The 12,781-nt window shown below is 40.0% G+C and overlaps 1 protein-coding gene across 4 annotated transcripts in view; it reads left to right on the top strand.

Moving 5' to 3' along the window:
* Window positions 1–12,781, top strand: part of Acaca (acetyl-CoA carboxylase alpha) — a 273,487-nt gene that overhangs the window by 219,765 nt on the left and 40,941 nt on the right. For all 4 annotated transcript variants that reach the window (XM_041664329.1, XM_041664328.1, XM_041664331.1 and 1 more), the window contains 2 exons: window positions 11,226–11,369; window positions 11,890–12,010. In XM_041664329.1, coding sequence (XP_041520263.1) covers window positions 11,226–11,369; window positions 11,890–12,010 — 265 coding nt within the window. The remainder of the gene's footprint in view (window positions 1–11,225; window positions 11,370–11,889; window positions 12,011–12,781) is intronic.

The raw sequence follows: 12,781 nt of genomic DNA, 5'->3' as shown, positions 1-12,781 counted from the left end.
ATATTGGTGTTCCCAGTAGATGTTATCTAAAGACCATTAACACACTTTGGAACACCATTAATAGGAGAGGCACCATGTTTGGTTATGATACGGTAGTATATGTGTCAGTCATCTGTTTCCAAAGGTCCCCAAGGATTTGTTGATACAATAGCCCTAATCACTCAAAGCATTATTCCATCAATTAGCATTTTTAAAGTCCCTCACTACCTATTTTTGCAATAGAAAGTCCCTATGTTTCTATAGCTCCAAATGGAATCTCTCCTTTGTGAAGAGGCTGTTTAGCATATTGTCTAGGTAAGCTTTGCATTGACAGTTTGAATGAGTTCTTAGAGAATATTGTAGTGGCCAGATCTTCTTAATTGTCAAGTTCATCTTCTATACATTGACAAAATGTTGGTAAATCTGGTCCCAGCTGTTTTGGTTTTCCTTTGATGCTCCTCAGATTTGTGGAAAACCATACTAAGTATTCCTGACTCTGTTACCAAGTCTTAGTGACCTATAACCAGCCTCGTCCTGAGTACTGGCTTGGAGATACTACACAGTGGGATTACCATTCAGATTTCTGTGTGTGTGTGAGTGTGTGTGTATGAATATGAGTTTTTTAAAGTTTTGTTTATTATGTATAGAGTGTTCTGTCTGCATGTATACTTGCAGGCCAGAAGAGGGCACCAGATCTCATCATAGATGGCTGTAAGCCATCATGTGGTTGCCAGGAATTGAACTCAGGACCTCTGTAAGAGCAGTCAATGCTTTTAACCTCTGAGCCATCTCTCCATCCCGTCATTCAGATTTCTATTACAAAAGTTACCTCTGACTACCTAAGAGTGCCCCATGTGACTATAATGGCCCCAATACTAACAACTTGGGAAAACAAGTTCAAGTACAGAGCTTCTAGATAGAAGGAAAAGCCTGCGTCTCTGCTCTGGGACCCTGAATACAGATGTAGGAATGCTCACATTGACAAAAATAGCAGAAATGTGCTAAAAGTTTTTGGAGTTCTAGAATGTTCTCATTTGATTTTTGTTTCTGTGGGAAACGCCATGGCCAAAGCTACTTAGGGAGAAGAGGGTTTATTTGACTTACACATTCTGATCACAGTTTATCTTTGAAGAAAGTCAGGTAGGAACTCAAGCAGAAGCAGTGGCAGAACACTGGACGGAAAACTGCTAACTGGCTTGTTCCCTATAGGTTGTTCAGTCTGCTCTCTTGTACAGTGTAGTCCAATGTACAACTACCTGTCCAATGGTGGCACTGCCACAGTTTGCTGGGCCCTCACACATCAATCATTAATCAACAAAATTCCCCCCCTATACATCCCCACGTGCCAATTTGATGGAGGCAGTTCTTCTTCAACTGAGATTTCCTCTTCCCAGGAGAATCTAGTTTCTGTCAAGTTGTCAAAAACTAACCAACACACCTTTAACCAAACCTTTAACCAAAAAAAAAAAAAAAAAAAGGCTTTTGGGCAGTCCCCGTTGTACAAGCAACTTTGGACTTTAATCCTTTGTGTAAAATGGGAAGCATAAACTGGCAGTGATGGCGCACACCTCTAATTCTAGTACTCGGGAGACAGAAGCAGGCGGATCTTTGAGTATGAGAGCAGCCTGGTCTACAAAGTGAGTTCCAGGACAGCCAGGGCTACACAGAGAAACCCTGTTGTGAAAACAAACAAGCAACAACAATAAAAATGGGAATCATACAATATATTGTTTACCTTAAAATGGAAGTCCAGAAAAGCTCTTCAATTCCTTTTAATTGATAATAGTCTAATGTTATGAAGATGTGTATTGGTCTGGAAGTATGGAACTATGTTAGACTAGAACAGAAAGAATGGGTTATAAGAGTGGAATTTTTTTAAAAAATTACATATTATGGTATATAATAGTAAAATTACATAATTAAAATTTATCTTGAAGGGCATAGTGGTTCATGTCTTTAATCCCAGCAGAGGCAGCTGGATCTTTTTGAATTTGAGGTCATCTTGGTAAGTAGTGAATTCCAGAACAGCCAGAGCTGTGTGGTGAGACCCTGGAGAGAAAGAAAACACTCAAAAGTTAATTGTGTCACAGAGACTCCGGGATCTCCTGCAGTGTCATGCAGAAGTTTTGGGGCCCAGTTTCCTTCTGTTTTGTTATCAGCTGCATTGTCAAAAATCATACTTTGGGCTAGGGGATAGTCCTTTAGGAATAATAGCTAAAATTCTTTGAGTACAGTGTTTAGTAGAATTAGTAAAAGTGTCATAGTTTGAAGGCACAGAAAGCCTTGAGAGTACACAAACAAAAACTAACCTGCCAGAATTTATGCCCTCACTTCAGTATGCAGTCTCTAAATCACCTTATATATGTGGACCTCTGATGTATCTCTACCCCATCCCCAGAATAACCATTTTACCTTCCAAGATTCTGGGGTGTCTTTTGAGTATGAAATGAAGAAGAGTCTCTACTTCATACATTCTGTGGTTCAAAAGGGTCTCTTCATTTCCTGCTGCTAGTACAGCATTTCCCCTGAACTCAAGCTAAGTGCCCACTTATGTTTGTGAACGTGGTCCTCTTAGGCAGAACCTTGTCCTCAGCTTCTTATTTCTCTAATCATCCTTTCATTACACCATTGTTTGGTATGTTTTCTTCACTTTTCTCTTTCTATACATGTTCATAGCTCTATTTCAGATTATTCTTCACTTGAAGCTTACTACCCTGTTAGTCCTCTCATCTCTCTTCAACCTTTCTTCTTTCCCAACCCCAGCCTGGAAATCAAGTAAATTAGCTTCTCACCCTCACCTCTCAGTTAAAAATCCTGTATTCCTCCAATAGTGTCTCCTCTTGGATTTGCAGTCCTCAGCCATCTCCAATAACCATCAGGCTGTCAGCTTTGCAGCTCCCTGCTACCTCCCACCTCCCCCATCACTCACCAGAGAAAAAAGAGAGCTGGAGCCAGAGCTTGAAATATATCATGCAATAGTGTATCATGAATTTGTTGTGAATCACAGCAGTGAAGCAGGTTTATTTATTTCTGAGACCTTAAATCAATACAAAGTAGGTCTCTTAGTTCTGAAGCTGGAATGGAGTGTGAAAAAATGAGCCCATTGTACTCTTAAAACTTTGGGGAAAGGAGATGACAGCTATATAATTCCATTTACCAGGCACTAGGGGCTTTAATGTGAAGGTGACAGGGAGCTCTTTGTGCATTTAGAGCACCATATCTTCTAAATAAAAGATCTGTACACCTGATAGTGGAACACAGCTCCAAGTTTAATAATCTCCAAGCATTAGACCAAGCCAATATGTTCCCAAGTCAGAGGGGCCCCCCCAATGTCCATAAATTAAAAGTGCAAGAACTGCACATGTTGGTAGATTAGAAATGCAGGGACTCCAGTCTTTTCTGAGAAAGATAGACCTAAGCCCTTGCTGTGCACAGACTGCTGTGTGAATATGATAAAGACTTGGGACTCGAGACTGTTTAGAAATCTGACTCCTGGCTGTTCATCATTCTAGGAGATGTTCCCTGTGCATGGATCCAAATCTATGTCCCCTCTCCTTCAGAGTGGCCATCACCACACAATCTTATCAGCTAATGTACACAGGCAGGAGAGTTGAATCATGAGAGAAGCTTAAAGAGCTTTTTAGATTGAACTCCAGATTGCTATGCCTGGGCTTATTGTTCTTGTGCTTGAGTCTTGACCAATTCCTAATTTTAATGATGTCTTGGTGCCTAGGATTTAAATTCTTTAAAATAGCATGCATATCTGAAAAAGTGAAAGACCAGTGTTATCAAGGGGAAGAATTCACCCCAGTTTAGTCAATAACGTAAGATGCAAATATGATAGGCCATCTTAACAGGTAATCAACTTTTGGATACCTTCATTTTCTACCTGACTCATTGATAAGATATCTTTTCTCAATAAAGCAAGTTTATACAACTTAGAGCAGCCCTGATAATATATGACTAGAGTTACTGATTTAATACTAGCCCATGTAGAGATGTTTTTGAAGAAGTCTAGAGGGATGGCTCAACTGGTAAGGGCACTTGATGCCAAGTCTAAGGAACTGATTTCCATCCCAATCCCACATGATGAAAGGAGAGCACCGACTCCAACAGATTGTCTTTTCACATGCACACACACACACAAACAATAAATGTTAAAGGACAAGGTAGGAACCAGAAACAGTTCACAAACATCACCAAGCACCTGCACCAAGGAGAGCAAAAAGGAACAAATCACTTGTTTCCCTTTTATACTACACATAGCATAAGACTTCTGTTCCTAGTAGCGCAACTTGCTCAAATATGTCAGTGTTGAGTTTCTGTGTGGTCCTTGGAATTGATTGCATTTCTGTTTTCTGTAAGGTTGCTCTTATGCTGTAGAGATACCATGATTCCTGATTTCATGGTATTTAAAATAAACTTCTCATTTACAGGAATATCTGTGGAAAACATATTTGATAAGAGACATAATCCAGAATACACAAAGAATTCTCAGAACTCAATAAGAAAACAACCCAATAGTTAAATACATGGGCAAAGACATTTGAGTAGACTCTCTGTGAGGATGGAAAATAAGTACATGAAATTATGTTTGTCACCACACATTAGGGAAATTAAAACCAAGTTTCACAGCATTACGTTTTTTTTTCCATAAATGATAGCAGCTTTTTGTTGTTTGTTTATGGTGATAGAAACCAAACCCTAAACTTGAAAGATCCTCAGTAAGTGCTCTACCACGGAACTACATCCCACCAAAAAGCATTTTTTTTTTAAATGTTTAACTGACAAATTCCAAATACTGATGAGGATTAGGATAGCTAGAACTCTGTACACTATTGAAAGAAATGCAAAATAGTATTGCTACTTTGAAATTGTGTTTTTGGTTTTTGTTTCTTTTATTAACTTAGCTATACACTTACCATCCAATCCAAAAGTTAACTGTCTCCAAACGTTTGTAACAGCTTTCTTTATAATCTCTTCTCAAACTGACAGCAACCTATATGCCTACCAAACTGACAAATAAATGACTGAGTTGTGGTGCCCAGCTGTGCAAAGGAGCTGCCTACATTTGGACTGTATGAATGAATGCAATGCATTCATTATGATACCCATAAGAACCTAGGTTCCGAATGCTGCACACTCGCAATCTGTTTATGTGCCATCTTACAAAAGGCAAAGCACACAGAGCAGAAATGAAGTCGGTGGTTGTTAGGAGTAGGCAGAGGGCACTAGGGAGCATGATGATAGACATGATCCTATGTCATTGTGGTACTGGTTTTGACTAAATATTTATGTTTGCCAATTGTTGTGTGAATTCTAATTGGTCTTAATAATAAAATCCCAAGTCAATTATAGGGATAAATGCTGAAAGATCATAGAAGCCACTAGTTCTTACCTCTACCAGTGCTCAGACCAAATGGGCAATCCTGTCTCTAGAAATCCTCAGATTAAATTTTGTCTGTACGAAACCCCAGACTGAATGCTGAGCTCGTGTCTCCACCTCCCTAGTGTTGGGATTAAAGGTGTGCGCCACCACTGCCTGGTCTCTATGGCTAGCTAGTGTGACTAGCTCCACATTCTGATCTTCAGGCAAGCTTTATTTGTTAAAACACAAACAAAATATCACCACAGTCAATGTCATAGAATTTTACACCATAAATGGACACGTTTGTTACATGTGAATTAAACCTCAATAATTCCCCACCCCCTTGGTTTTCTTTTGAAACAGGGCCTTGTGTAGTTGAAACTGGCCACAACTCCTGATTTTCCTACCTCCAGTTCCCAAGAGCTGGGATCACAGGCATGAGTCACCTCACCTGGCTCTAAACCAGACTTATTTAAAATGCTAAGTATTTCCATATTTAGAATTGATTTATTGTCAGTACTTTCAGGTCTCTAGCTAAATGAGTACTTAGTTGATGGATCCCTGGGATGAGTGATTTCTTTTGGCAATCAGCTTTCTATCCGGAAGCCTATGCATTTTCTCTCACATTTGACAGGCCAACTGTCTATGGATCTTCTCTATCCCTTTGCATTATAATTCAGTCTCTGTCTCTTACCCACACCACCATCAAATCCTCATTGTCCTGCTGGTGAGTTTGTGCTTGTGTTCTCAATAAGCAGAGGTCTCGCAGTACTTTTTCTGGTCTGTATCTCAGTGTCCTTGTAGCTGAATACTTTACCGTTAGAGAATGATGGCATACACCTACCTTAAGAAAGCCAGGACAAGATGCTCAGTTTGAGGCCAGCATGGGATACATAGCAAGACATTTGTTTTAAAGTACATTTGAAACAAAATCAAATTATTTTCTTGCCACTGGTAACAAGTCTCTTTGCCCAAGTTCGCTCTTCAGCAAACTCAATCACAACAGAATTTGTTTCTTATTGAAAGAGTTTTGAGGCTTGCAAGGGGATTATCTTGACTCAAACTATGGTTCAAATCAGCCCCACTACCCAACAATGTGTGTCTTTGGGCTTCCTCTCTACCCCCAAGCCTAACCCACCAGCTGCCAGCTGGCTCTCCAGTTTGCCAGCGCTAGCAGTGACAACAAAGGTACAGAAAGAAGCATAACCCTTTAGCTGTGTATTTTGTAACATCCAAATAGTTTTGGTAACAGAGGTATTGTCTCTTGCTACCAGGAAATTTAATTCTATTCATCCATGGATATATTTCTGGAGAAACATTTACACAATAATATGTGCAGCACCACTTAGAATTGTTAATTGGAGATTGAATTACTTGTCAGCTTTTAAAAATGTTGTTCTCTCAGGTCAAGGAGGATGCTAGCAGCACTGAATAGATGTACTGTTACCATTTTTCCCCTTCCCCCTTTCTCTCCTTTGCCCCTTCTATTTCATCCTCTCTCTCTTTTGTCCCTGTTAACCACTTTTCCACTATTCCTATCTGCTTTTGCTCATATCTTTCTGCCCTCCCAATCCTTTATCAATAGCATCCCAGAGTAAATTTAATACCTAGAATCATGCATGACATCCAGTGATGATGATTGCTCAGTAAATTTACCTTCTGGAGAATGGAAATACTATGAGAAGATTGCATCAAGGACTCCACTTGTGTAGCCTGATTCTCAGGTTGGGAGGAATTTTGTGCTCCCTGTTAAAATAGTAAATGCCCTGACTCTCCAAAGATTATTAAAAAGGGAAGAAACATGCAAATTTCCTTTTTTATTATTAATTGATATGCACCATCATTATTTTCCATATTATCACATGATGTTTGCATATAACTCTAAAGGTCCCTAAAATAATATGATAAAAGCAATATTTTAAAAATCGAGACAAGTTGCATCAGTGAAACTTGAAAATCTCAATACCTCTACTGACACATATCCTGACAAGTAAATACTAATACACATTCAGTATTACATAGTGATTTCATTTGCACAGACCCTCACAGTGCTCTGCCACTTCAGTCAAACGTCTGGAGCACTGGGGAAAGGAAGAATGTGTTTATCTTGATCTCCAAAAAGGGATTTAAGGGTGAGAGCAGGCGGTATATTAGACTGTTTTCATTGCCTGTCAGCTGTGGTAAACCTGAGCTGTCTGCAGTGTCTCTGGATAAGCAGCAGCAGCAGCAACAGCGGCCTTTGAATGTATGACTGCATTTATTTATAGCTCTTAGGCATCTCAGCATTTCTGCAGGCTCTATAGCACCGTTGGTGAAACCTTTAACAATTGCATCTCTACTAATCACTGGCTTTCATGAGATACTTTAATTCTTAGGTCTGCCAGCTACAATAAGTGGAGCATTCAATGAAGCTTAAGTATATAGCAAGACTGCATAAAGATCCTCTTTGCTCTCAGATTTAACCTTTTGGTTCTGTGGCCTGGGCACTCCTAAGCAAAGGACCCTGGAATGGTGCTTTTCTTATTCCATAGAACTGCTTTGGCCACTTAGAACTAGAGGACAAAGGTGGTCTCAGGAATGCCCTTTTGAATGTCTCTTGTGTTTAATGGTGGTAGATGCTTGTTAGACAAATAAATTAGAAGATTGTCTCATGTAGTAGAAAATGTAAGGGGAGTGATTCAAGAACCACAAACATTGCAAGGAATTTGACTAATACAGATATGCCTCTGTCAAAGTTTAAATAAGTGACAAATGAAGCTACCTGCTTGATGAAAATTCGATGACAGAGCACTGTTGACCCACAGCTTTTTCTCAAGGGTTGTAGGCCTACATATTGAGAAAAACAGTGATTTCTTGTGGGTGCTTTTTATTTTTTAGTTGCCAGTAGGACTTTTGTGGCTATCCCTGCATAATCGTTTCAGAGTTAGGCAGAATAGAATCTGTCCTAGCCCAGATTTTGCTTCCTTGGTTGGAGCTTTCATTGTAAGTATTCTGAAATCATTAAAACCACTTGAGTCAGCAATGACCCCTACAAATCAGTAGCTATTATGAGAGCTCTCATCTCACTGGTGCATACTCCAAACCTACAGGCAGCTGAAGATAACCAGGGGTGTGCTTTTCTCTTGATTGTTGAGTAACTGTGATTGTTGCTGTTTGTTTGTAGTTAAGGAAGGGCTTCATTTCTGTGTTTCCATATCTACCCCACCCCCATTTCCCAAAGCTAACACTGATCAGAAAGGGTTCTTTGGATGCTCGGTTAGTCTGTCCTATTATTTCTCTTTTATTAATAAATTAAATGAATTTTCTCAGATAGTAAGCATTTGTTAGTACAGTTGTTGTGAGCTCTAGGGTTTCTTTGGAACCCAGAGGAAAAGAAATGTAGAAATGCTGCTTTTCTGAACATTTCTAAAGCATCAGAGCTTGAGTGAGAAGATGTACTAAGTTACTGAGTCTTGTTCCTACTTTGAAAATGTAGAATTAGGGTTCAAAGAATTGTGTGCTGGGTTAAAAATAGCAATTAGTATAGAATTAAAAATTAACAATTAGTATAGTAAGTGGCTGGGAGTTGCCTGGTTCTGGATGTCCTCTTCAACTCATTGAAAAGAGGGTAAAGACATTTAAGATGATGCACTTCACGCAGCTGTTCTTATTTGGCTTAGGTTCCTTTGTCTGAGCTTGGTCCTTCATTAGCTCATTGCTAGTTTCTTAACTGCCCAGTGTTCTTATAATTAGACATCATTAAGTATTAGAAGTTGGACTAAAAATAATGTTTCTAAACAGAAAATACCTCTTTCCTATGCAACAGGGAATATCTGGCTCCTGACATAAATTGTGAATATCAGATATTCAGGGTCAGCACAGTGTCTCCTTTTTATTTCATTTCTCCTTTCCAATTTTATTTTAATAATTAAAAATACTGCTGATCACACTGAATGACTTCTAGCAGAGAAGCAGTCTGTCCCAGAAGGACCAGTTGTGGGCCATCGGGTTTATGACAGCCATAAAATCAGAGTCAGATCAGAGCGTGGCCTCCCTGAATGACGGGCCTTCTGCCTCCACCAGAGTCCCCTATCAACTGACTGCTTTAGAAATTTGTAGTGGTCTGATTTTTTGTTCTGTTTTGTTTCCTGGTGAATGTGCAAGAATACGTGTGTACACACGCTTAAAGATATAAATGAAACAGGTATGTAATGCCCTCTGCCTGTTAGAAAGACTAAAGCCATAAAAATAACAAACGGCATGTATTTGCTAGAATGTCAAAGTTATGAGTTTATTTTGTAATGATGTGCTCTTGCCTTCATGAGGTAAACTGGCCGTGGCGGAGGTGTTATTAGTAATATGGACTCAGTGGAGCAGAAAGCCAAGTGACCGAGAGATCAGTGTATCAGTCAGAGAGAGGGCAAATGGAAAGAGACAGCAGGAGAATGAGAAAAGAGCTGCAGTGCCTGGGCTAAGATTAAAGACAGACTGAGAGGAGGATGGCAGCCCACTGGTCAGATATGGTCTCCCCTGTTCACCGGCTCCTTCAAAGGAGCTGCCAGCATGTTACTTGGCTTAGGGCTGCCTGGAAAGGCTTGTTCCCTGTGCTTTCTTATCAAGGAAAGCAGTAATCGGAGAGCAATTTTGCTCTCCATATTCTTTTCAGAAAACTCGCTATGCCTTTCATAGCTGAAGTTAAATGGTACTAAAGCCAGCAGGATCACAGTGAGGTTATTATTTTGGTCACCAACTTGCTCAGTCTTTGGAAGGTCTTGATGTAGGGGGCTGACCCAACATGCAGAGGAACCCTTCCAAGCCGCTAATAAGAAAGGGCCAATTGAAAATATATAGGCAGAGTTTGTTGGCCCTTAATTTGTTTAGGTTCTCCCAAGAGGCTAAAATGAATAAAAGTTAGTAAAAAGAAATTTATGTTGTTTTTTAAAAGAGAAGAGAGTGAACAGAAAAGAGAACATACAGTGAGCACTCCACAACTGTTTAGCGCTCTCCAGGGCTACCCTAGATGACTGGCAATTACTACACACTCAGCAGTTTGCAATAGTCAGTGATCAGGCCGCCTGACTTCCATCTGCTGGGTCAGAAAACCTCCCTCCCTGGAAGAAATTATTAACCAATCTTCAGGAAGAAACGAAACCCTACAATTTCCAAGTCCAAGAATATTTTTTTCTTTCTTTTTTCTTCTTTAAAGGAAACTTTGTAGTTTCCGTTTGCAAGTGCCCCCAACCTGACAAGGGTAAAGTCCTCCAGAGACACTGGGGTGAGGCCTCAGAGGGAAACAGGCTTGGGAAATAAATCACAGCCTCACACCCAGCACACAAAGAGACTGGAGTCTTAGGGGGTTTGTTGTGTGTCATGAACTGCTTCAGGATTTTGTCTGGTTTAGTGATGGGGGACGGAGATAGTATGCCAACTTTAAAAATCAGATATAAGGAAAAAGCTAATCCTTTAGAAAAATGAGGTACCAACCCCATAGCATTTCTTCAATATACGCTCTGTGTGTGTGTGTGTGTGTGTGTGTGTGTGTACACGTATAACTCTACCAGACCTGTATATAAAGATGTAGCCAGTGCCCCAGGGTTTACCCAGCCTACCTACCATAATTTCAGCCCAGAGTTAAAGTCCACTGCACATGCCTGTGGTGGCTTCTAGAAAGGGAGAGCTTGATGGTTTTAAAACTGCAACAGTGTATGTAATTGTTAAAGATCTTTTTGTGTTTTAAGAAAGGAAATCCTGGAAGTTCCTCTGAACAGGGCACAGAAAATGGGGTTATTTTTGTCTGGTGGAGGAAAGAAAAAAAAAACCATTTTAGTGAGAATTAAGAAAGAATATCCATTGTTATATCTGTAGAAACAAATATCTTTTTACTTGCTGGTTTGTCTAGGTCCTTGGTCGGGAAGTGTATACCTCCAACAATCAGCTTGGGGGTATCCAGATCATGCACAACAACGGGGTCACCCACTCTACTGTTTGTGATGACTTTGAGGGGGTTTTCACAGTCCTACAATGGCTGTCGTACATGCCCAAGGTGAGCCCTTCCCTCCATTTCTGCCACAGCTTAATGTGTTTGATATATCCTATTGAATAATTTTTAATGAAGTATTTCTCTGAAACCTGTATATTTCTTTTTCTTGAAGCTGCCTTTTACCTTCTACCTTTAGAATACCTTTGGATCTCACTAAGCCCTGCTGTTTTCTAGCAACAGATATGTTCATGGCATATATATGTTCACATGCCCAAATACTAAGACTTCCTCATCCCTATGAGTTTCCTTCCTGTAGTAGCCATTTTTGCTCCAGGAGCTTGCTTCTCAAAGAGCAAGGGCACAGTGGTCACAATGTACCACTGTGTGTCAGGCTTTTAAATGAGAATTGGGAACTGTGCATGTTCCTTGACACATAATGTATGCTTCAGCTTCGATGATCAGGACCGATGGCTGTAGTTCTGTAGTGGGCCTTGCTGCCTCTGTCTGGAGCTGTTGCATTGAGTTGAGGTATAAGACTGACATTGCTGATGGGTGTGATCTTTCTCTCCTGGTCTTTCTTTAGAGCGTGCATAGTTCAGTTCCTCTCCTGAATTCCAAGGATCCTATAGATAGAATCATCGAGTTCGTTCCCACAAAGGCCCCATATGATCCTCGGTGGATGCTGGCAGGCCGTCCTCACCCAAGTACGTATATGTTTAAGGACCTCATGGTATTCTGGTCATCAAGCTCTAGCTAGGCACTGTCCAACCCCAGCACAAAAGCATATTACTAAGAAATTGCTGCTAAATACCTAGAAATATAGAAAATGTATGAAGAAAATGTAAAAAAAAAAAAAAACAAACCCAGAATCTTTGTGAGCAAACAGGAAAAAAAGTGAACTTTATTATTCACTCATTTAGTCATAGCTGGTGTAGCCACCAATACATACCTTCTTTTACTAAGGAACTTAGTGAGTTAAAAGGCTTAATTCGGTATAAGCGATAAAATCACTGTCTTTAAAGGACTAGGAATTCTTTTTGTTAGGGTGGACATGGGGATTCTGAGGAATCAAACCCAGAGCCTCATTTGTGCTAGATAAGCACTTTATCACTGAGCTACATCTATGACTAAGGACCAGACTCTGGCCAACTAGTGTCTAAAAAGAGCATTGAGTCAGCTATAAGTGTTCATGCCTACAGTCTTAGCACTTGGGAGGCTGAGGCACAAGGATCACCAGCAGTATAAAGCCAGCTTGGGCTACATAGTGATTCAGATAGCCTTAGATGCATAGTTAAACCATGTTTCCAAAACAAAAGGTGGGAGAAAACAGATTAATGGAGTAACCTTGAGAAAATGTCTCTATACCTTAAATGTAGAATTCAGCTGTACTCTTCTGAGCAAACTTTTGCTGACTACCACCCTCATATTCTTCTTATGATACTGGTTACAACAGTATTGATAGTAAAATGCCTTTT

Source organism: Microtus oregoni, unplaced genomic scaffold, assembly GCF_018167655.1.
Source record: "Microtus oregoni isolate MIOR12 unplaced genomic scaffold, Mior012 000015F_ref0000493, whole genome shotgun sequence".
Taxonomy (NCBI): Eukaryota; Metazoa; Chordata; class Mammalia; order Rodentia; family Cricetidae; genus Microtus; species Microtus oregoni.
This window is presented reverse-complemented; position numbering and strand designations above follow the sequence as displayed.